The following is a 22,625-nucleotide window of genomic DNA, read 5'->3' as shown; positions in this document are numbered from 1 at the left end:
GTCTATTTTTTTAAAAATTGATTAGTTGTGTCATGGCTGCTCAATAACTGTCTTGCAGCTAAGAATTTGAATTCCATCTCTGAAACAGAGACATGCAGCCACTATAACACCACACCACTTGGAGACAAATCTGTTAGTAAATTAGTAATTATTTATTTGACAAAACCGAATTATGATGCTTACAATTATGCAGATGTATTTTTAAATTGTCCCTGTACTAAACCTAAGCCGTCATTGATGGTTTTTACTGACTTTTCACAAAAAAATATGAATTGATCATGAGGGGCCGCAGTGGCTTGTGGGTCTGCGTACCCACATCCATACCCACACATGCAGTCAACTGATTTATGGAATCAATCCATTTGTGCAGTTAAGGTAACTCTTAATTGCATTACCAGTAGCCAGGGCTGGCCCTAACCTTTTGGGGGTCCTTAGTGAGATTTGGTTGGGGTTCCCCCCACCTCGGGGGAAAAGCATTTTACTGACCCTGTCTTGACAGCGGAGAGAAAAATGTAGGTTTTAAAGTACATTTCCTGCTATTCTAAACATTTGGGTATAGGGCAGAGAAAAAAATGTGCAGTTTAACAGCACATTTCCTGCAATTCTATCAATTTTGCCATGGGGTGGAGAGACACTTTTGCAGTTTTAACACTAGCGGTGTGTGGGTCAAATCAGTGGGGAAGCCAAGCCAGGAAAATAATGCCATGTTACATCGGTCCGGTGAAGTCCATTCTGTGTTGTGATAATTGCGTTTTTTGCACTAACCTGTTAGTTGTTGGGCTCCCGAGTGGCACAGCGGCCTAAGGCGTCACTACAGAACCTAGTTCGATTCCAGGCTATATCACAACCGGCCGTGATTGGGAGTTCCATAGGGCAGCGCACAATTGGGCCGGGGTAGGCCGTCATTGTAAAGGTTAAATAAAAATAAAATAAGTTCTAATGAGATAAGAAAAAATATGCAATTTAACAGCTAATTTCCTGCAATTCTATCTATAGGGTTTGGCTAGGGTAGGCTGTCATTGTAAATAATAATTTGTTCTTAACTGACTTGCCTAATTAAATAAAGGTTAAAAATATATCATTTAAAAAAATGGAGTTGGTCCCCCTTTGCTGCCATAACAGCCTCCACTCTTCTGGGAAGGCTTTCCACTAGATGTTGGAACATTGCCGTGGGGACTTTCTTCCATTCACCCACAAGAGCATTAGTGAGGTCGGCACTGATGTTGGGCGAGTAGGACTGGCTCGCAGTCGGCGTTCCAATTCATCCCAAAGGTGTTTGATGGGGTTGAGGTCAGGGCTCTGTGCAGGCCTTCCACACGGATCTCGACAGACCATTTCTGTATGGACCTCACTTTGTGCACGGGGGCATTGTCATGCTGAAACAGGAAAGGGCCTTCCCCAAACTGTTGCCACAAAGTTGGACACAGAATCGTCTAGAATGTCATTGTATGCTGTAGCGTTAAGATTTTCCTTCACTGGAACTAAGGGGTCTAGCTCAAACCATGAAAAACAGCCCCAGAACATTACTTCTCCTCCACCAATCTTTACAGTTGGTACTACGCATTCTGGCAGGTAGCATTCTTCTGGCATCCGCCATACCCAGATTCGTCCTGTTGGACTGTCAGACATGAAGCGTGATTCATCACTCCAGAAAGCGCGTTTCTATTCTTGATTATTTTTTTTAACCCTTTTTCTCCCCAATTTTGTGATATCCAGTCTTGTCTCCCCTATGGACTCGGGAGATGTGAAGGTCGAGAGCCATGCATCCTCCGAAACACGACCCTGTCAAGCAGCACTGCTTCTTGACACATTGCTCGCTGAACCCGGAAGCCAACCCCACCAATGTGTCAGAGGAAACACCGCCCAGCTGGCGACCGAAGTCAGCTTGCAGATGCCCGGCCCGCCACAAGGAGTCACTAGAGCGCGATGGGACAAGGAAATCCCGGCCGGCCAAAAACTCTCCTAGCCCGGACGACGCCTCATGGGTCACCCGGTCACGGCCAGCTGTGAAACAGCCTGGGATTGGTCTGTAGTGACGCCTCAAGCATTGCGATGCAGTGCCTTAAGCCGCTGCACCACTCGGGAGGCCAGCAAAGCCGTTCTACTGTCAATGTTTGTCTATGGAGATTGTATGGCTGTGAGCTCGATTTTATACACCTGTCAGCAACGGGTGTTGCTGAAATAGCCGAATCCACTAATTTGAAGGGATGTCCACATACTTTTGCATATATAGTGTATATAAGCCGAAAGCCAAGACAATAAGAAGACACAGTGGCAGTGGCATCCATGAATACATGCCACTGAGTTTTAAAATGAATTCCCAGCATTTTGCCATGACTTATGCCATTTTAATTTGGTATCTGAATGAGAGTGACTAACAAAATCAATGGGGCTCCCTGGAGGTCATGGCCCCTGGGCAGGTGCCTCGCGTGCCCGGTCAGTATTCGGCAATGATTAGTACAAGTTTAGATAGCTGGCTAGACTAACTTATCTAATCAAAAAATGATTTGCTGACATGGCTAATTGAGTGAGTAGCTAGGCTTCCATCCAATTGGCGACAGATTTTCATGTGAATATTCTCAAATCTGCATTAAGAAAATATGCGCATTTCCCCACCAGTGGTGTTTCCAACAAACGATTTGTTGCAGATAAAAATCAGTGTGTGATGACGTAGCGCACACAAAATGTACTTTTTCAATAAAATTTCCATGTACCAAATAAAAAAACTCTCAACTCTACTGATTGTTTTGTCACATAAACTGTTGCGTTAAATAGTAAATGTAACTACACTGGATTTGGAACAAGCTTTCGCCAACAGCTCCCAGAGATGATATTGTTATGGATAAGAACTTTTACAGAGAATATTTGTATTTGTCAAATGGCAGTGAAGCATTGATCATCATGTCACCAGAATAAGACCCTCGATTATTGGAAAGGAGCATCAAGATCACTGGGCACTTTCACCACCCTGTGAAGTTCATCATTACTTATTTAAACTGTAGCCTAATAGAGTACAACAGAATGAGTCATAATACCCCTAAAACCCGGCGGTCAAACAAAGAAATGGTTCCACTCATTTTCTTACCCATTCATTTTTCATAGGGGATTTTAGAAATACTTAAAATAAAGGCTGTGTTTTGTGTAGGCTTATCCTAGCCTGTTGTTTTGATCACTGTGCAAATCTCTCTAGGAGGTGATTTTTAAAATCAATATATTCCCCCAAAATTAAATGCTAATTAGGCTACAAATGCCATGATGATTTGGATGAGACTGCTGAATAAAGGTAAAACTCTCTGGATTAACTATCTAATGTTAGTTAAATGTAGAAATAAATGAATAAATTGGCTACCTTTCTTTAAATGGACGATTCTGTGAACTATGTTGGGCAAGTTTTAAATTGAAACAATACCTGTTAGCAAAGGTGTCAGCTAGAGATGTGTGCAGGAGTTTGCAAGGATTAGTAGTCTTGAATGATGTCTACTTTGATACTAATTAGCGTTTTCTAATCTGAGATTAAATAGAGCTGAATTATTGATAAAAGTCACCTTGTCTGAGAGACATTTACATGGTTATCAAAAATTCACGCCAGGGTAAGCCTACACAAAACACAGCCGTTATTATAAGTGTTTCTAAAACTCCCTATGGGAAAAATGAATTGTGAAAAAATGATTGGAACCATTTCCATTTTTGACCACTAGTTTCTATGGCTATTATGACACCTCCACTGTGGGGCTCTATTAACTGCATGATTTCTCTAGTCATAGTGGGAGGACTACACACCACGTCATTGCCACTCCACATTTACACTAAAAGATCCCACCATGTCCAACGAACAAATGATCTCTTGGCATTTAAAAAATTGTACCAAAAGTACTGTTTCCATGGATGGAAATGTGGTTATTATCAGTGACAGACGTAAAAAGAGAAAAACTGCTGATGCACAAACAAATTAAGAAATTGCACCTATTGTGTATTTCTACTAACTCTCAACAAATTGCCTACCCCAAATTAGACCATAGATATTACAATGTTTTTAGATCAGAGGTTTGATACCACAGCACCCGGTCGTCACACTTACAAATTCATAAACCTCGCCCATTTCTACAATGTATCTTCTTAAAGTCAGATGTAACTTAACCACACTGCTAACCTTATATGAAGACCCAAAAGCTCATTTTTGTTTTCATGATTTTTTACGATAATAGCCAATTTTGACTTTGAGGCTGGGATCTCTCAAGCACCCCGACTCAAACTTTCTTCGCGGTCATGTGTATTCGGAAGTCAAGTTGAGAGGGCAATCTTTTATTTATTTTATTTAACTCGGCAAGTCAGTTAAGAACAGATTCTTATTTTCAATGACGGCCTAGGAACAGTGCGTTAACTGCCTGTTCAGGGGCAGAACGACAGCTCGGGGATTTGAACTTGCAACCTTCCGGTTACTAGTCCAACGCTCTAACCACTAACCGCCCCAAATCTCTCGCGCTTCCGGGGAGTTTCAATGCTTGTCTCTCGTCGTTTAGCTCCAGTTTAACAAATAACGTAGATACCTCGGAAAGAAGTCCGTCGTGAGAAACAGTGGTTACGTCGCTACCTTACAGGATCAAGCAAGGGCGAGCCAGTGCATGGAATATGGAGTGTGTAAGTAGCTCAGCTACACCGCCAGCAAGGCTAAACTAGCTATCTAGTAACGTTAGCCTACCCTAGCTAGCCAATCACAGTACTTGATGTTTGCTAGTTGATACATGAGTAGCTAGCAAGCTCAACTTGGTTCTCTGTGGTTGTGTGTCATAACTACTGGTAGCCTGCGTAACTAGTTAGCTAACATCGTTAGTTTGCTGCATCTGTTGTGTTCACATTCCAGCCAGTAACCTTAGCTAGTTAACGTTGCAGTACTAGTTTACATCATGACCTCTTAAAATACCAAATTGGAGGCCATCATTAGCTGTTGACATTGTCAAGCCCTAGTTATCATTTCAGAGATGTTAAGATGCTTTGTCTTCTACATAGTGAACTAGGTGAGATAACATTACCTCTCGTGAAAATCCACTCGAACTATATAGTTTTAATTAGTCCACTGTTGATACAGTCCCACAATGTTTTGCATGCCAGCAGTCAAGTTTTCAAGATATTAGACTTTCAGGAAGCAAAGTGACACTTGATCGAAAATGCATCTTATGATGATGTGGCACATTGCTTCTTGAATGTCCAATATCTTGAAAAGTTGACTGCTGTTACACAAAACTGGGACTGTATCAACAGTGGACTAATTGAAAAATGACCTAAATACTAGTTGTTTTTTTGTGCAGATTTTTCCTTTAACGTTACATTGACTGCATGAACTGTCTAATATCTGAGCTATGATCCAGCTAAGCTTGTTGGCTACCTTTTCTGTCCAAAGGTTCTTATATCTAAATGTGACAAGGACAGTCAGACAATGACTCCCATTCCTCAGTAGTGGCTAAATAATGCCATTTGTGTTGGTGCAGTGCACCTGTGCCCTGCAAAGTATTTGTTGCTGCTTAGGAGGAGTGATCAAACACTGAACCACTTTCAAACAGCAGCATGTTGGCTACTTTATATTCCTGATATAACTATGCGATGATTAGCCATGACTAACACATTGGTGGTAATGAATATAAAAGGCCTTGGATTCTTGAAGAGAACATAAACTATTTAATTTCCTTGGAATTCTGCCTTGCCTGGGGGAAATGAGTCAATGAACCTGTACTCTCTTTCAGATTCCACTTGCTGTTGATGATGTGGATTGTAAAAAGGAGCCACTTCTAGGAGGTAAATAGCCTCCTTTTACTGTAAATGCATAGTGTAATAAACAGCAATGAAAGGATAAATAGCTATGCATGATGAGGTAATCTTAATCCTATGCATGGTGAGAAATTGTTAATGTGCTTTTTTTTTTTTTACATGTGTTTTTAAAAAGCATTATTTTGCTTGTGTTGGATGGTATCCTGAAAGTGTGACATTGTGATAAATTCTGGAGTCTATTGAGGCAGCTCTTTTTAAATACAAAAATATTACAATTGCAAATGCATATAAGGAATGGACAGTAAGTTGAACCCTTTCCCTTTCCTCCTCATTCTCCTCAGACCCAGATTATAATGTCTACACCCGGTTTATGAAGTCTCATCGGTGCTATGACTTGGTCCCTACCAGCTCTAAGTTGGTGGTGTTCGATACTTCACTGCAGGCAAGACCACGTCCTTCTTTTAACTACTTCCTGTCAATTAAATCTGGACCAAAGATGTTGCGTAGTGTTTGTGTGTGTATAACTGTGTTCAGATCACCATAGGTAAAGAAGGCGTTTTTCGCTCTGGTGTCCAATGGGGTGAGAGCAGCGCCACTCTGGGACAGTAAGAAGCAGTGTTTTGTAGGTAAGAATAGAGTAAAAAACACATTTTGCTAGCTGGGCTTTTGGCAGATTTCGAAATGCACAATGAGTAGAGTCCCGTTGGATTCTGGTGGCCCTGTTCTCCTGCTGATCTCTCACTGCAGGTATGCTGACCATCACAGACTTTATCAACATCCTCCATCGCTACTACAAGTCTCCTTTGGTAAGGCCTGCCCTCGACGTCCACTGTTTCTGCTTGTTTTATAGCATACCCTATCTCAATTTCACATTTTGAATCATAGTGGTGAAAAGGCACAACACCTGATTTGCAGCACACATCCTTCTGTCTATTGAACAGTTGACCTTCATGCCTCTCACCCCCCTTGTTATGTTAGTCAGCACTTTCTCCTGTTCTAATGTTTCAGGTGCAGATATATGAGCTGGAGGAGCACAAGATAGAGACATGGAGAGGTAAGAGCACTCATTAACTGTAATAATAAGTGACTGATAATTCACTGGCGCTCCAGAAGGCTAACTAGTGCCTATTCTGTTCTCCTTCACCATAGAAGTCTACCTTCAAGACTCCTTCAAGCCCCTCGTCAGCATATCCCCTAACGCAAGGTAGGTCTACTGCCATGGCGAGATGTTGAGGGTTGTCACTGGACAGTTGGTTCAAGCAGCTTGAGATCAATTTGGTGATACTGGCACTGTTTGATACTGACACGTGTATCAATTTCCGCTTCCTCCCTGCTTCAGTCTGTATGATGCTGTATCGTCTCTGCTGAAGAATAAGATCCACAGACTGCCTGTGGTCGACCCTCTGACAGGGAACACCCTATACATCCTCACGCACAAGAGGATCCTGAAGTTCCTCAAGCTCTTTGTGAGTCTTTCTTGTGATCCTCTCTTTCTTACACTCTTCCCCATTCATCTCTTTTACCACATTTTATCATCTGCTGTTCCTTGACATCTCAATGTCTCATTCTCGGCAGTAGATAAGGTAGGACAAGAGCACTGTTACAACTGTAGGCCTGTTAATGAAGTCTACACCAAACTGTTTATTCATGCTTTTGAGGTAATATACCGTGTTTAATTTCTATGTATTTTTCAAGCCACTTGCATTAGTGGAACATTGTGTGTTATTTTCTTCTCAGATATCGGAGATGGCAAAACCTGCCTTCTTAGGCCAGACTCTAGAAGAGCTTGGCATCGGAACATTCCATAAGATTGCAGTGGTGCGTTCTGACACACCCCTCTACACAGCACTGGGAATCTTTGTGGACCAGAGAGTGTCTGCCTTGCCTGTCGTCGATGACAATGGTAAGTGAGGGAGGCGAGGGGACAGTTGGTTAAACATGTCTGACCCAGACACTCTCCTGTTGTAAATGGTAGGTAGTTCTCATGTACCCATGTTTCTCTCTCACACACAGGACGAGTGGTGGACATTTACTCCAAATTTGATGTCATTGTAAGTACTGGACAGCTGTGCTACCAATGGGCGGTATTTAAACAGAATAGTCACTGGTTATCAGAAAATATTGTTTGTGAGAGACCGACAATGAGACGAAACAGAAAGACCGTAACCAAAATTGTCTGTATCCTTGTGCCGTAAGAGTATTTTATAAAGGCAAAGCATTCAGTGCAGACCAAAGTAAGTCTCTCCTGTTCTAGATCAATGGGTCTCTTACCCAGTGGGCAGGCAGTATATAGAGCCTGTGGGTTGTTATCGACCAGCTGGGGTTTATTAGCCTTTAGCCTGGGGAAACAAGAGAAAGTGGGCGCACTCTGCACTGGACTCCACTAACCCCTAGATGACAGTATGTGTCTGTCTGCGTGTTTTCATCTCTGCTATCCAAATACAGTACCGAACATAAGCAGCATTGAGAAGTAATAATGTCCCCCACACAGAACCTAGCAGCAGAGAAGATGTACAACAACCTGGATGTGACTGTGACCAAAGCTTTACAGCACCGCTCTCAGTATTTTGAGGGAGTGCTCACCTGCAACACACACGACACACTGGAGTCCATCATCAACAGACTGGTGGAGGCAGAGGTGAGAGAGCTGGAGACACCTGTGTATACACTATTATTGTTTGGGTCGACAATTTAAACATTTCCTGGGCGTTTATCAAGGTCAATAGAAGTAGTACATACAATCATAATGTAATACACACAGGTGCTGAGATCTAGCCTTGGCTTTTAGTTTGTAACTTATGGTTTTGTTTTTCTGTCTCCATCTCTCTCAGGTACACAGGCTGGTGGTGGTTGATGAGCAGGAGGTGGTGAAGGGCATCGTCTCTCTCTCAGACATCCTCCAGGCACTGGTTCTCACTAATGAAGAAGCAGACTAAGGTAAACACAAAACTTCTCTATTCACTGACCTTGATAAATCAAATGAAAACAATGTGAATGTAATTTAGTTTCAACTCAGTTCCTGAGAGGCAATGTCTTACCTGTAAATTGTTTTGTGATTTTTAAAGGATTTAAATAATTGTCAAGTTGAACTAAAGATTCATCTGGTGTTTTGTATTTCAGGAACTGCTTGAGGGAGTGATAAAGGAAATATTCCTCCAGAAGATGAGGAAGGATAGAGAAAATGAGGATCCTGGAAGAGGAGAAAGAGGAGTGACGCGAGAGAGGGAAAGATAAGTCTTCTACATCCCCTCATGTACAAATGTACATCTACAGCACAGGAGGACATCTCTTTCTCTCTGCATACAAATGTGAAGTCCCATTGACTTTCTCAATCCAGCAATATAGATACGTGCAGTAACAAGGGACATACAGGAACACTGTAAATCAAGCCAAAACCCAAGCAACCAAAAAGACCCAAACAAGAAGCAGGACCAGAAGTAGCCAATGGAGTGAAGCTGTATGTCCGTTCTGGGCAGTCCAACACAACCTAGTGTCTCTCCTCTGTAAATGCAGGTGGTGGACCTATACAGTACAGGAATGATGTGTAGTTATATGAAGGGGATCAATTTGCCACTTCTCAGACAAATCCATTCCCCATCTATTCTCTCCCTTTTGGTCTGTAGATACACTGGGGAGAGGAGTCAGTAACTTCCCACCCTGGCCCTAAAATGAGCAGCATTCCTTTACCCATCATCCTTATAGGTCTGGTATCTCTAAAGCACAACTAGCCAGCCAATCATGGATCGCAGGTTAAAGGATGTCACAGTGTAACTTGAAGATATACAAATCTACAACGGCAACTCCGCTGCCTTGGTTACAGTAGGTGTGGATTGTCGGAGATGGAACTGCTGTAGAAGATGTCATTTTTGAGTTTTACTCATTTATATAGTGATGCACAACCAATTAATATTTATGTAAATATAACAATGTTTTATTTTGGTTATTTCCGTTTCTAAAGTGCTCTTAATTTCTTTGGGGGGGGTTTAGTCAATGTGTCCTTGTTTGTCTTGACATGCATTCAGTTTGACTCTGAAGACTGGAGAAAGTGCTCCACCGTGAACCATAACATAAGGCTGCTGTTAGGGCTTGCCTAGCCTTGTTCTTCAAAGTCATTCTAGAGCTACATGAGAAATTATTTAGCCTTTTTTAAGTTTTACTAATTTCCCAATCCCAACCATATTTCGTTAGACAGTTTTCAAGAACATGTAGTGTGAGTGTGGATTGATCATGATGGATTCGTTCACTTTTGCTTGTGAGCCTTTTCTAGTCCTCCTTATTGGATGTTAAGTGCTTCTGAGCTATCCATCATGATTTTATTGGGGGTATATCAGTGAAGCATTAGACATTATCTTTTTGCTGTGTCTATTCCATTTTATTTCATCCTTGTTATAGGATTCAATTTTAGCCTTTCATTACTGCCACCATTTTCTTTGTCCTTTTTACATTCCGAGGGCAAACCAATCTCGACCTATGAAAAGGACTTCCTTGGGGCATTGAGTCAGTACATTTTAACATTTTACTTTTCAAAATTGACTTTTGGTATGAATAAGATGCGTACAAGTATGTAAATGCTGTCTTTTTTCTACTACTCATGTGAAGTTCTAATTTAATGCATGAACAATAAATATGATTTCTCTTACATGGGGTTGGTTTTGACATGTATGCACTTTTGAATGTGTTTTGTCTTGGTGAAGCAGTAGGGTTGATGTGTAACTGAGTGGGTGTAGGTCAGTCGGAGGTTGTGGGACGAGCAGGATGTGAGGTAACACTATGGCCTAGATTTAATCAGATCAAGAATTAACCAGCGATAGATGTGTTGTCGGTGTAACGCCGTTGGCGCGTTCAAATGTTCAAGTCGGTGAGCAGCTGCTTGTGTGATCATTGTCAAAAAGCCACACCCTTCTCACTCATGTTAATTACCAAACGAGAAAGTGTAGGCTATATAGAAATGTCTGCTTTAGGTATAATGCCGGGAGTCGCTTGTGGATTTGACGGCTCTAAAGCAGTTGCACCGCCGACCTCAAACTACTGCTATGCGGGTGTAGGCTAGTGCAGATCTGATACAATCTAGCCCTAAGTCTGGGTAATGAGACTGCTGACCACACGAATCAGGAACTGTGGACGAAGCATTATTACAGGGAATAGAGACATTAAACTAGAACTTTCCTTTTGATTTGAATGAGGGGTCGGAAGACATTAAGTTTGTATCTGAAAAACATTGGAAGATGCAGTATTAGAAGCCGTTTTTGTATTGATGTACATACTGGTGTGAGCAAATAAAGACAAACCATGTAGGAAAACAGTTGTATTTATTACTATAGGCTATATAATATTACCGATATACATGATTGGATACTAGTCCTGAAAAGGTTTTCACTTGGTTTTAAAAGCTTATTTTGATTTCTTTGTCCAGATGTCTGGACAGAGACCTGGGCGTTCTCATCATTCGTCACTTCATTAACTGGGTGGTTCGAGCATTGAATGCAGATTGGCCGACAGCCGTGGTATATCAGACCGTATGACAAAATATTTATTTTTACTGCTCTATGTTGGTAACCAGTTTATAATTGCAATAAGGCACCTCGGAGGTTTGTGGTATATAGCCAATATATCAGGGCTAAGGGCTGTATCCAGGAACTCTGCGTTGCGTCGTGCATAAGAACAGCACCTAGCCGTGGTATATTGGCCATATACCACACCTCCTCGTGCCTTAATGCTTAAACACTCCATAGTGCAATACAACAGCATACAACAGTTCATCTTGTCATAATTCCCCTTAACAGTATGTGATGTAGAGACACAAGGCCAGAGACACATCCCATCCATGGCCTATGATGTTTACATAGGATCACTTCCCAACCAAGGACAGAATATCTGAACTCACCTAACAGTACGCAGACAACACCCAGGCCCCGTCTACCACTCACAGCCAAAAACATAAGCAACCACATTTTCAGGAAAAATATGCACATGTACGCACGCCAAGTCCTCTTGGCCATCACCCAAGAACTATAAACAAATAATATACAGTACAGGCGAGCGTGACATGGTCATAAACTAACACATTAAATCAAATAAATGCATCCAGGCCATATATATTTCCTGTGGAACAGCATTGATAAGTATCAGTAGTATTAATTTTATCACAAAAAAGTTTAACGACAATCTTTTTGTGCTACAGCCACACTGAATAAGCACTCTTTACAGAGGGTCTGGGGACTCTTCACTGTTACTTAGCTTTATGAAAATGTGAAGAAATCTGTGAGAGGTATTTACCAATCACCAAATCTGAATAACTGATTAAAATGCTTAATTAATATATTATAAACACCCTCTGTTGTCACTGGTGTGATCTGCAGTAAAACAGTGATGGGTGTTGAGAACAGTTTGGTTGAGGTGCTGTGGAGTGAGTAGTGCACACATTGGCCCTGCAGAGCCTTTTCTAGGAACTAGCAATAAACTGGCAGGATTAGGAACACAAGGAAGGAGACTTAACGTCAGCAGTACCTTTTGAGTTTGTGCTCAACGAAAAATAAAATAAAGCGACAAATTTAACAGTACATATTATTTTCCTGAAAACAGAATACATGGTGAAAACAAGTTATGACAGATAAATCATCATCCATCATACAAACTATTTACAATTTGCATATCAAAGAGGTAATGTAGGTGGGGTATAATTTATGAATATGGAGTGGAATAGACAAAAAATCAAATACTGTTCTATAGTAATGGGAGACATCAAATAGGAGGGACTCAGTATGTGCTTTCAATGACTCAGGATACAGTAGTGTTGCTTTGTAGATATTCCATTGGTTTATCAGTGGTTGATTGACAGCACATATAAGCCTCTCCAATTGTCTCCCATCCAAGACCAGTAACCAGTGTAACTGTTGGTAAACATTCCAAAACATTATTAAAATATCAATGGAAACTCAAATAAAAAAAGGGTCATATATAGTCACACCTAAAAAAGTTATTGTATGTACAGTGATAATACTCGGTCAGGGAGAATATAACATGAGGGGAAACATACATGGAGGTATTGTGAGAAAAAAATTAAATAAATCATCATAACAGCAATTGATGTGAGTGTTTACAAAATGGCTACACTACAGTCCATCCTCATGAAATACCATAGAGCCAGGTGTTTGTATGGACCATTCCTGCCTCTAAGTGGGCAATAGGAGTTCCATTACAACAATGGATGTAGTAATGGGAAACTTAGATTTAAAGAAACTATGTAAGCTGATCTCTCAGTGACTCACAGTCCACTGCTACCATAAATGATAGATAACATGACCCGATAAATGAGGAAGACTTGGTGCTCATTGATTTAAAAAAAAATTCTTAGTTTATATGTACAACAGAGAGATCCGTCTACAACGTGATCATTTCCACAAATGAGTGCCTTTTGCTTCCCTTTGATATTTTAAATAGAAATTGTGCACCAATATTGAATTTTAAAAGACTGTTATATTCAATGAAGTACCCTTTAATATAGACCACAGGGAGAATTCAATCAATCAGATTTTCTGTTAAAGTGCCAGCATTTTGAATTGTCCCTCCATGCACCCTCTGATTCCAGGAAGACTTTTACCCACTTAAAACCTCTTAAGGATCGTACACTTTTTTCCTTCCAATTTTCACCTAAAATGACATACCCAAATCTAACTGCCTATAGCTCAGGACCTGAAGCAATGATGTGCATATACTTGATACCATTTGAAAGGAAACACTTTGAAGTTTGTGGAAATGTGAAATTAGTGTAGGAGAATAACACATTAGATATGGTAAAAGATAATACAAACAGAAAAACATGCAATTTCTATTTTTTCTCACACCATCTTTGAAATGCAAGAGAAAGGCCATAATATAATATTGCAGTTTAGGTGCAATTTAGCAGTGTGTGTGCAAAGTTTGAGATTGATCCATTGAAGCATAGCAATACTGGACAATATTTTGTATCAAGTTTGCCCAAATGTGCCGAACTGGTCAATTGATACATTTTCAAGTAGATAACATACAAAAATCTGGTAATACAACATTTAAGTTGACACACTCCCAGGAATGTCATACATGATGGATCATTAGGTTATACACTAACTTTCACACATCTAGATGGCCGGGCAGGGTGGGTGTGGAGCAGAGACAGTAAGGGTTCAAACTGTACAACCCAGTTCCTACATTTTATCTCTGGGACCCTCAGGGTGACAAATCAGAGCAAGATTACTGAATGTAAGTACATTATTTACCTTCAGAGGTGAATGTATCAAAACAGTTGCTGTGATAAAAGTTTGTTGTGCACTCTCCTCAAACAATAGCATAGTATTTTTTTACTCTAATAGCTACTGTAAATTGGACAGTGCAGTTAGATTAACAAGAATTTATGCCTATATAAGACATGTCTATGTCCTGGAAAGTTTACTGTTACTTACAATGTCATGCTAATCACATTAGCGCACATTATCTCAACCGTCCCGGTATAGGGACACAGATCCTGTAGAGGTTTTTAACATCAACATTGCTCCAAGTTTTCACCATAATTGCAAAGCCCTATTTATTTTTTTGCTCTGATAGTCATTTCTGAAGATTATATATTTTAAAAAAAAATGTGATTATTCATTTTACGGAAAAAAAAAAAAAAATCCTGTTACGTGAACTGAACTCTCGTTTTAATATGGTGGAACTCTGAACATCTAATAGTCAAATCATAGTGTAAAAGTAAGTGAGCAGGTTCTACTCTTTCTGGCCATTTTCTGGTGTTTTGTGGTGGAAAACTGAGTGGGTCAAGTATAACACATCAACCATGTTACTCATAGATAGACAGGCTAGAATCTTTTAAAATATTTTTGTTGTTGTGAAGCTTACATTCAATTTCCCCTCCCTGTTGCACACAATAAGCTTCCATTTCCTGTCACAAGAGGATTCATGGCTGATTAAAGAAGAAATCGTCAACACTGTTAGTCAACCTATATACTTTACTTAATTAGGCACATACTATAGTCTTTTTAAATTTGATTTAACCTTGAGATGGGAAAACATGTTTTTTTATTAAGTTGAACATGTGCTCTTTATGACAGAACGTAAAAATGAGGTGAAATCAAATGTTTTTTCCCCACCAAGTTAGATATCTCAAAAGGCACTGAATTGGTGGAATGACCCCTACACAGAATTCATAGAAAGACTGTACCTTCCCCTTATATACTCCCTGACAAAGAAAACACAGAAAGCAGTCAGACCTCTCCCAACATCGAGTCAACATGGCATGAATACAGTATAAAGATAAACAGAACAAAAATAAATTAATGTATAGGGTAAAACCATTAGTGTCCTTTGATAAGTCTTGGGGAAAGTTACTAAGAAAAAAAAGGGTTTAGAATTAAATTACACATTCTGTTAATAAATACACAGTTGTATACAGTATATATCCTGCCATTGAGATTAACATGGGCATTGTCAGGGGCAGTAGTAGTAGTAGTAGTAGTAGCAGTAGCAGTAATTGTTGGCAGCCATTTTAGTAGGAACAGAACGGGGAAGGGTGGCTGCAGGGACAGAAGGGTGGGGTTGGTTGGGGACAGGGAAGGACAGGGGTTGTCAGTAGTTTTGGCTGAATAGGCGAGGTAGGGCTGGTCACAACTCAAACAGTGGTGGCTTTAAAAAGACTGGCAGGAAAGTTTTTATATCATGTTCTTTTTACATTTTGCTTTTGTCATTTCATTATTTTCTTTTGTTAACTTGTGCGTTCATTGGAAAAGACACTGTTCTTTCTCTTTCAGTATACTTTAGTGCGGGATAGAGTCCCTAGCGCTCTCCTCAGGTCTTTGGGACAGAACCCTCTCAGACTTTGATGTCCTCCTGGACACTCAGCTGGGACAGGGTCTTCTTGATGCGCAGGGCGGTGAGGCGGGCGGCTCCGTTGGCGTACCAACACTCCCTCATGATCTTCCCCATTACACGCAGGGCCTGGGGGGAGGGGGAGGGAGGCAAAGAAGGAGAGAAAGTAGACCGTTATCTAAAGCTCTGTGATAATGTAGAGTGTTATCTAAAGCTCTGGGGTAATGTAGTGTGTTATCTAGAGCTCTGGGATAATGTAGGATTGAGCGAACATGAAGAAAATTAGATTAGATAAAGTCATACATGCAAATATGGTGCAGATATGTACAGGGCTAAACAAGCTTATCAAAACCACCAATGCATCCCCAGAGAACAAGCCATAATTTAAAATACACAAGTATACAATGTAATACTTATAAGAAACCAGTGACACTTTCATAATAGTGAGCAACTGCTGTGCTATCATAATAGGACTGTTTGATTGACCTTAAAAGAGCATGCATATCTATCTACATGTGTCTGTCCCTACCTCGTAGCTCTGCCACCAGTTGGGCACGTTGGGCCGTAGTTTCTGGTCACAAACCACCTTTCTCATCTCCTCTATGGAGGGGTCAGAGGGCACCAGATCAAAGTAGGGCAGCTGGTACTCCTCATGGATACCTAAGGGCAGAGGTCAAAGGTCAGGTAAGGCCCAGTTTCTAATTGATGATGAATTAAACTTTTAACTACATTAAGATAGAGATACTGTATGCGTCGCAAATGACACCCTTTTCCCTATATCGTGCACTACTATAGGGGGTCATATGGGCAATAAATAGGGCAGGGTTCCCAACTGGCGTGCCGAATTCGGCGCACAGGTGATTTTATTTGGTCCCAAGTTTTTGTATTTTTTATTGTTGGACATAAGACTGAAAACACCAGCAAATCAGCTTCAAGGTATTTTAATATTGGAAATCAGTTCCAAAGCATTCCTATGCATATTAGAGAGATATACACCGAGTGTACAAAACATTAAGAACAGCCGCCCATGTTGACCCCACACTTGTGTCAAGTTGTCTGGATGTCCTTCGGGTGGTGGACCATTCTTGATACACACAGGAAACTGATGAGCATGAAAAACTCATCAGTGTTGCAGTTCTTGACACAAACCGGTGCGCCTGTCAACTACTACCATATCCCGTTCAAAGGCACTCAAATCGTTTGTCTTGCACATTCACCCTCTGAATGGCACACATACACAATCCATGCTTCAATTGTCTTAAGTTTTTTTTAAATCATTATTTTACCCGTCTCCTCCTCTTCATCTACACTGATTAATGTGGATTTAACAAGTTAAATCAATAAGGGATCATAGCTTTCACGTGGATTCACCTAGTCAGTCTATGTCATGTTTTGTACATTCAGTGTATGTGATTGTATACAAATATAAGGAAGGTTTGCAAGATTGTTTTAATAAAATATTATATATCTCTTTGGGCTTCTTGGGTCAATTTGTAGTCTACAAATGATTTGTAATTATGTTCGGGCCACCTGGTCATCCCCTCAAGAAAAAAAAACATCCAGAGGCTGAATCTAGTTGATGATCCCTGATATAGCCAATAGGGTGCCAGTTGGAACCCAGCCAGAGTGTGCTGAGGGGGAGCCTGTCTGACCTCCAGCGTTGCAGCGGCGTGTGATCTCCCAGTACACCAGGCCCAGAGCGTAGATGTCTGCACACTTAAACGAATCAAAATGCCTCATGTTGATGCTCTCATCCAGAACCTCAGGGGCCATGTACCTGACACAGAGAAAAATAGGTCTTTGTAAGCTGGTCTATATCCCTGATAGGTGGTGGTATGTATTGTGGTATGTGGGAGAGAGAGAGAGGGGGGGGGGGGGGGGTCAGTAGGTGAAGTTGGGAAATCAAGTACTTCTTAAGGTTGATGGCATGTGTGTGTTTGTACCTCTTGGTGCCCACTCTCTGGTTGGGAGCGATGTCTATGGTGTCGGTGGTGGACTCGTGGCGCACTGCCAGCCCAAGGTCAGCGATGGCACATGTACTGTTCTTCTTCACCAGGATGTTCTTAGACTTGAGGTCCCGGTGGGCAATACCAGGCTTACCTAGAGGAAGGCAGAGAGAGTTAGACTACCTGACAATCACTGCATTCCTGGCAATCAATGGAACTTATGTAACATGTTCGTGTGAAACAGGCGTTTTATGAATTCCAATTCATTTAAATCAAACATTGATCATGGTTATCTGCAGTATACCACTGGCTTCCAATGACAGACAACAACATTTAAAAAAATATTGAATGATGTTAATAACTGAACTATCAATAGATGCTTTACTTTAGAGGGGCTGCTATGCAAATCAAACTAGGCAGATCAATAACCCTGGAGTTTCCTATCAGCTAATAAGCATGGCCTACATTCACTGTTTGCACAGGCCAGGAAAAGGTAGAGTAGGGAACAAATCGAAGAGCCCAGAATAATTGACACATACAGCAACATGCAATCCAGTTTGCACATGGGCACAAGTACACACTCACCCTGCGTGCCCAGGATCTCCATGTGCAGGTGTGCCAGGCCGCTGGCAGCCGACAGTGCCAGTTTGATCATTCCCTCGATGGTCACAGAGTAGCGGTTCAGGTAGTCAAACAGAGAGCCGTACTCGTGGTAGTCTGACACCAGCCACAGCTGGGTCCATGTGCCATTATCTATGAGAGACAGAGAGACTAAGTTTAGAGACCAATTGTTAGACCCGACACCACCCAATACGAAAAACTGACCTGAACACCAGCACAAGAAGTGCTCTTCGAAGGGGAATAATTTTATATGTGATGTCACACGATGACGGCCAATGTTTACCTTTGTTGTCCGCGGCGATGAATCCCAGGATGTTCTCGTGGCGCAGCATGACGGTCTGGTAGATCTCAGCCTCCCGGAACCAGGAGCGCTCCTCTCTGGATGAGAAGATCTTCACCGCCACGTCTCCTCCTCTCCAGCGGCCCCGCCATACCTCTCCGAAACGCCCCTTCCCTATTATCTCCTGCAGCACGATGGTCCTGGCTACTGTCCGCTGGACAAACAGAGGGAGGCCTGCACAGAGACAGAGGACGGAAAGGACCGAGACATACGGGACACAGAGACAAGGCAAAAAATTAGAGGAATATTCAGTCAGACAATGAATCACATTGCCTAATATCAACCACATTTCCCCCTATGGATCTTCTTTATCTATGGAAGACATCATTAAAGCTACAGTCACATTTAGAGATAGATCAGACCCCTAGAGAGCCCCAGCTGTGCTGTACTGACCAGATCCTGATCCAGAGGTGGACATGTCATAGATGAGGTCCTGCAGGGTCTTGTCCTTGGCCATGTAGAGGTGGTCACAGGAGGGGTCCTCCACCTCCAGCCTCTGCCTGTGGCTGTAGGCCCTCTGGTGGTACTGGAACAGGAACACAGCCATGATTAGCAGCACACACAGCAGGCAGACGGGCCCTGCGACCACTGCCACCAGCTCCACTGGACCCCATGTACCATCAGGGCCAAAGCCGCCCCCCAGGCCCGGCCGCAAAGTCACTGAGAAAGAGGGAAGAGAGACAATGAGAATAAATACATAATTCACATGTAATTTACACTGAACAAAAATATTAAAAACGCAACACATTACAATTTCAAAGATTTTACTGAGTTACAGTTCATATAAGGAAGTCATTTTAAATGAATTAATTAGGCCCTAATCTATGGATTTCACATGACTGGGAATACAGATAAGTATCTGTGACCATAAAAAAAAGCTAGCAGTGTGGATCAGAAAACCAATCAGTATTTGTCGTGACCACCATTTACCTCAAGCAGCGCAATACATCTCCTTCGTATAGAGTTTATCAGGCTGTTGATTGTGGCCTGTGAAATGTTGTCACACTCCGCTTCAATGGCAGTGCGAAGTTGCTGGAACACGATGTCATACACATTGATCCAGAGCATCCCAAACAATGGATGACATGTCTGGTGATTATGCAGGCCATGGAAGAACTGGGACATGTTCAGCTTCCAGGAATTGTGTGCAGATCCTTGTGACATGGGTGATGGCTGTGCATTATCATGCTGAAACATGAGGTGATGGCGGCGGATGAATGGCAGGACAATGGCCCTCATGATCTCGTCACGGCATCTCTGTGCATTCAAATTGTCATCAATAAAATGCAATTGTGTTAGTTGTCCTTATCTTGTGCCTGCCCCTACCATAACCCCACCGCCACCATGGGGCACTCTGTTCACAACGTTGACGTCGGCAAAGTACTCGCCCACACGACGCCATACAAGACCGCGTTGACCACGCAGATGAGCTTCCCTGAGACGGTTTCTGACAGTCTGTGTAGAAATTCTTTGGTTGTGCAAACTCACAGTTTTACGAACTGTCCGGGTGGCTGATCTCAGACCCTCCCGCAGGTGAAGAAGCCGGATGTGGAGGTCCTGGGCTAGTGTGGTTACACGTGGTCTGCGGTTGTGAGGCTGGTTGGATGTACTGCCAAATTCTCAAACTACATTGTAGGCAGCTTATTCTCTGGCAACAGCTCTGGTGAACATTCCTGTAGTCAGCATGCCAATTGCCCACTCCCTCAAAACTTCGGACATCTGTGGCATTGTGTTGTGTAACAAAACTGCACATTATACTGGGGAAATGTTATTGTCCCCAGCACAAGTTGCACCTGTGTAATGATCATGCTGTTTAGTCAGCTTATTGATATGCCACACCTGTCAGGTGGATGAATTAGATTGGCAAAGGAGAAATGCTCACTAACGGGGATGTAAACAAATTTGTGCACAACATTTTAGAGAAATAAGCTGTTTGTGCATATGGAACATTTTTGGGATCTTTTATTTCATTTCAGCTCATGAAACATGGGACCAACACTAAAACATGTTGCATTTATATTTTTGTTCAGTATATATTTAATGAGTAAACATAACAATCCAAACACAACTCTGAACTGTTTGAGACCCATGTCTTCTATGGCAGCAGATAGCCTGTGGAATGTGTGGAGCTCACCAGAGGGAACTTTGAGGTTGAGGCTGTTGCAGTAGTTAGTGTAGCAGCAGTGTGTGTTGAGGAGGCCCTCAGCACTCAGGCAGTAGAAGGGCTGGCCCGGGGGTACCAGCTTGTCCCGGGTGATGCAGATACGAATGTGCTGCTCTTGGCCGTCGATGAAGGACGTGGAGGCCATGCAGGCCCCATCCGTCTCACACTGGGAGCCAGTCTTCTGACACTGGGCCGTGGTGCAGTTACACCACAAAGCTGCAAACAGAGAGACAGGGAGTATTTCAATATTTTGTAATTGCTTATGAAGTTGTGTCCAGCATTGACACATGAGTGACATTTTTTCACTTCTCCACTGTATGAGAATGAAGTTCATATCCAGCAGAGGGCTCTCAAAGACAGCAGCAGTGCCACCAAGCATAGGACTATAGACAAACAGATTAACGGTGTGTTTATTACATTTTTCCTCCAAATAAAAACACCACGACAGCGTAACACCCCTACCCTACAGAGGTGGTTCATCCAAAAAAACAGTATATGAACTTATCAACTGTAAATCAAACTGCATGACATCTTCAAAAGACGCGTTCGGTGGCGGGCCACGAAACAATTGTGGCCATTTTAAATGTCTCTGCCATTTATATTATTGGATGGAGGGGCCTCCTGAGTGGCGTAGCGGTCTAAGGCACTGCATTTCAGTGCTTGAGGCGTCAGTACAGACCCGTGTTCGATCCCAGTCTCTGTCACAACTGGCCGTGACCGGGTGTCCCATAGGGTAGTGCACAGTTGGCCCAGCGTCGTTTGGGTTAGGGGACGGTTTGGCCGGCAGGGGGCTTTACCTGGCTCATCGCGCTCTTGCGGCAGACTGGGTTCCTGCAGGCGGACTTCGGTCATCAGTTGAACAGCGTTTCTTCCGACACATTGGTGCAGGTGTTAAGGAGTGTGGCTTGGCGCCTCTCCCAAGCCCATTTGGACAGGCTGCGTAAGAGTTCTATTTTTTTCGGGTCCTCTAACAGCGTGAAAAAAAAAGTATATACACACACGCACCTAATATTGAGCTGCACCCCCTTTTGCCCTCAGAACAGCCTCAATTCATCAAGCCATGGTGACTCCAATGCTTCCCACAGTTGTCAAGTTGGCTGGATGTCATTTGGGTGGTGGACCATTCTTGATACACACATGAAAAACCCAACAGCAGTGCAGTTCTTGACACACTCAAAGCTACTACCATACCCCGTTCAAAGGCACTCAAATCCTTTGTCTTGCCCTTTAACCCTCAATGACACACATACACAATCCATGTCTCAATTGTTTCAAGGCTTTAAAAATCGTTATTTAACCTGTCTCCTCCCCTTCATCTACACTGATTTAAAGTGGATTTAACAAGTGACATCAATAAGGGGTCATAGCTTTCACTTGGTCAGTTTAGGTTATGGACAAGGCAGGTGTTCGTAATGTTTTGTACACTCAGTGTATCTTGATTAGATAAGTATTCAACCCACAGAGTCCATATGTGTTTTTGGATAAGTCTAAGAGGTTTGCATACCTGGATAGTACATGATTTGCACATTATTATTTTTGTTAATTCTTCCAAGATCTGTCAAGTTGGTTGTTGATCATTGCTAGACAGCAATAGATTTTCATGCCGATTTTAGTGAAATCTGTAACTAGGACCCTTAGGAACATTCAATGTAGTCTTGGTAAGCAACTCCAGTGTATATTTGGCCTTGTGATTTAGGCTTTTGTTCTGCTGAAAGGTGCATTTGTCTCCTGTTGGAAAGCAGACAGAACCAGGTTTTCCTCTAGGACTTTGCCTGTGCTTAGCTCTATCAGCCTACATTTCTTTTAATCCTAAATAACTCCCCAGTCCTTGTCGATGACGAGCATACCCATAACATGATGCAGCCACCACGCTTGAAAGTACTGTATGAAGAGTGGTACTTAGTGACGTGTTGTGTATTCCCCAAACATAATGCTTTGTATTCAGGACAAAAAG

The 22,625-nt window shown here is 42.1% G+C and overlaps 2 protein-coding genes across 2 annotated transcripts in view; one reads left to right on the top strand and one right to left on the bottom strand.

Moving 5' to 3' along the window:
- The first annotated feature begins 4,412 nt into the window (after nucleotides 1–4,412).
- On the top strand, nucleotides 4,413–10,402 carry LOC139413529 (5'-AMP-activated protein kinase subunit gamma-1-like). The gene is made up of 13 exons (XM_071161026.1): nucleotides 4,413–4,638; nucleotides 5,739–5,790; nucleotides 6,105–6,205; nucleotides 6,308–6,389; nucleotides 6,511–6,569; nucleotides 6,772–6,817; nucleotides 6,913–6,967; nucleotides 7,103–7,229; nucleotides 7,501–7,666; nucleotides 7,777–7,814; nucleotides 8,255–8,401; nucleotides 8,595–8,700; nucleotides 8,884–10,402. Exons 1-12 carry the CDS (start codon nucleotides 4,630–4,632, stop codon nucleotides 8,697–8,699), a joined length of 987 nt encoding a protein of 328 aa, XP_071017127.1. The 5' UTR covers nucleotides 4,413–4,629; the 3' UTR covers nucleotide 8,700; nucleotides 8,884–10,402.
- Nucleotides 10,403–11,055: 653 nt separating this feature from the next.
- Nucleotides 11,056–22,625, bottom strand: part of LOC139413527 (activin receptor type-1B-like) — a 32,461-nt gene continuing 20,891 nt past the window's right edge. The window contains exons 2-9 of the mRNA XM_071161024.1: nucleotides 20,642–20,887; nucleotides 18,901–19,167; nucleotides 18,451–18,681; nucleotides 18,132–18,299; nucleotides 17,544–17,700; nucleotides 17,253–17,377; nucleotides 16,130–16,260; nucleotides 11,056–15,729 (exon numbers count right to left, since the gene is read on the bottom strand). Of these exons, the coding sequence (XP_071017125.1) occupies nucleotides 15,604–15,729; nucleotides 16,130–16,260; nucleotides 17,253–17,377; nucleotides 17,544–17,700; nucleotides 18,132–18,299; nucleotides 18,451–18,681; nucleotides 18,901–19,167; nucleotides 20,642–20,887 (1,451 nt within the window). The 3' untranslated portion in view covers nucleotides 11,056–15,603. The remainder of the gene's footprint in view (nucleotides 15,730–16,129; nucleotides 16,261–17,252; nucleotides 17,378–17,543; nucleotides 17,701–18,131; nucleotides 18,300–18,450; nucleotides 18,682–18,900; nucleotides 19,168–20,641; nucleotides 20,888–22,625) is intronic.

Source organism: Oncorhynchus clarkii, chromosome 7 (genome assembly GCF_045791955.1).
Source record: "Oncorhynchus clarkii lewisi isolate Uvic-CL-2024 chromosome 7, UVic_Ocla_1.0, whole genome shotgun sequence".
Lineage (NCBI taxonomy): Eukaryota > Metazoa > Chordata > Actinopteri > Salmoniformes > Salmonidae > Oncorhynchus > Oncorhynchus clarkii.
This window is presented reverse-complemented; position numbering and strand designations above follow the sequence as displayed.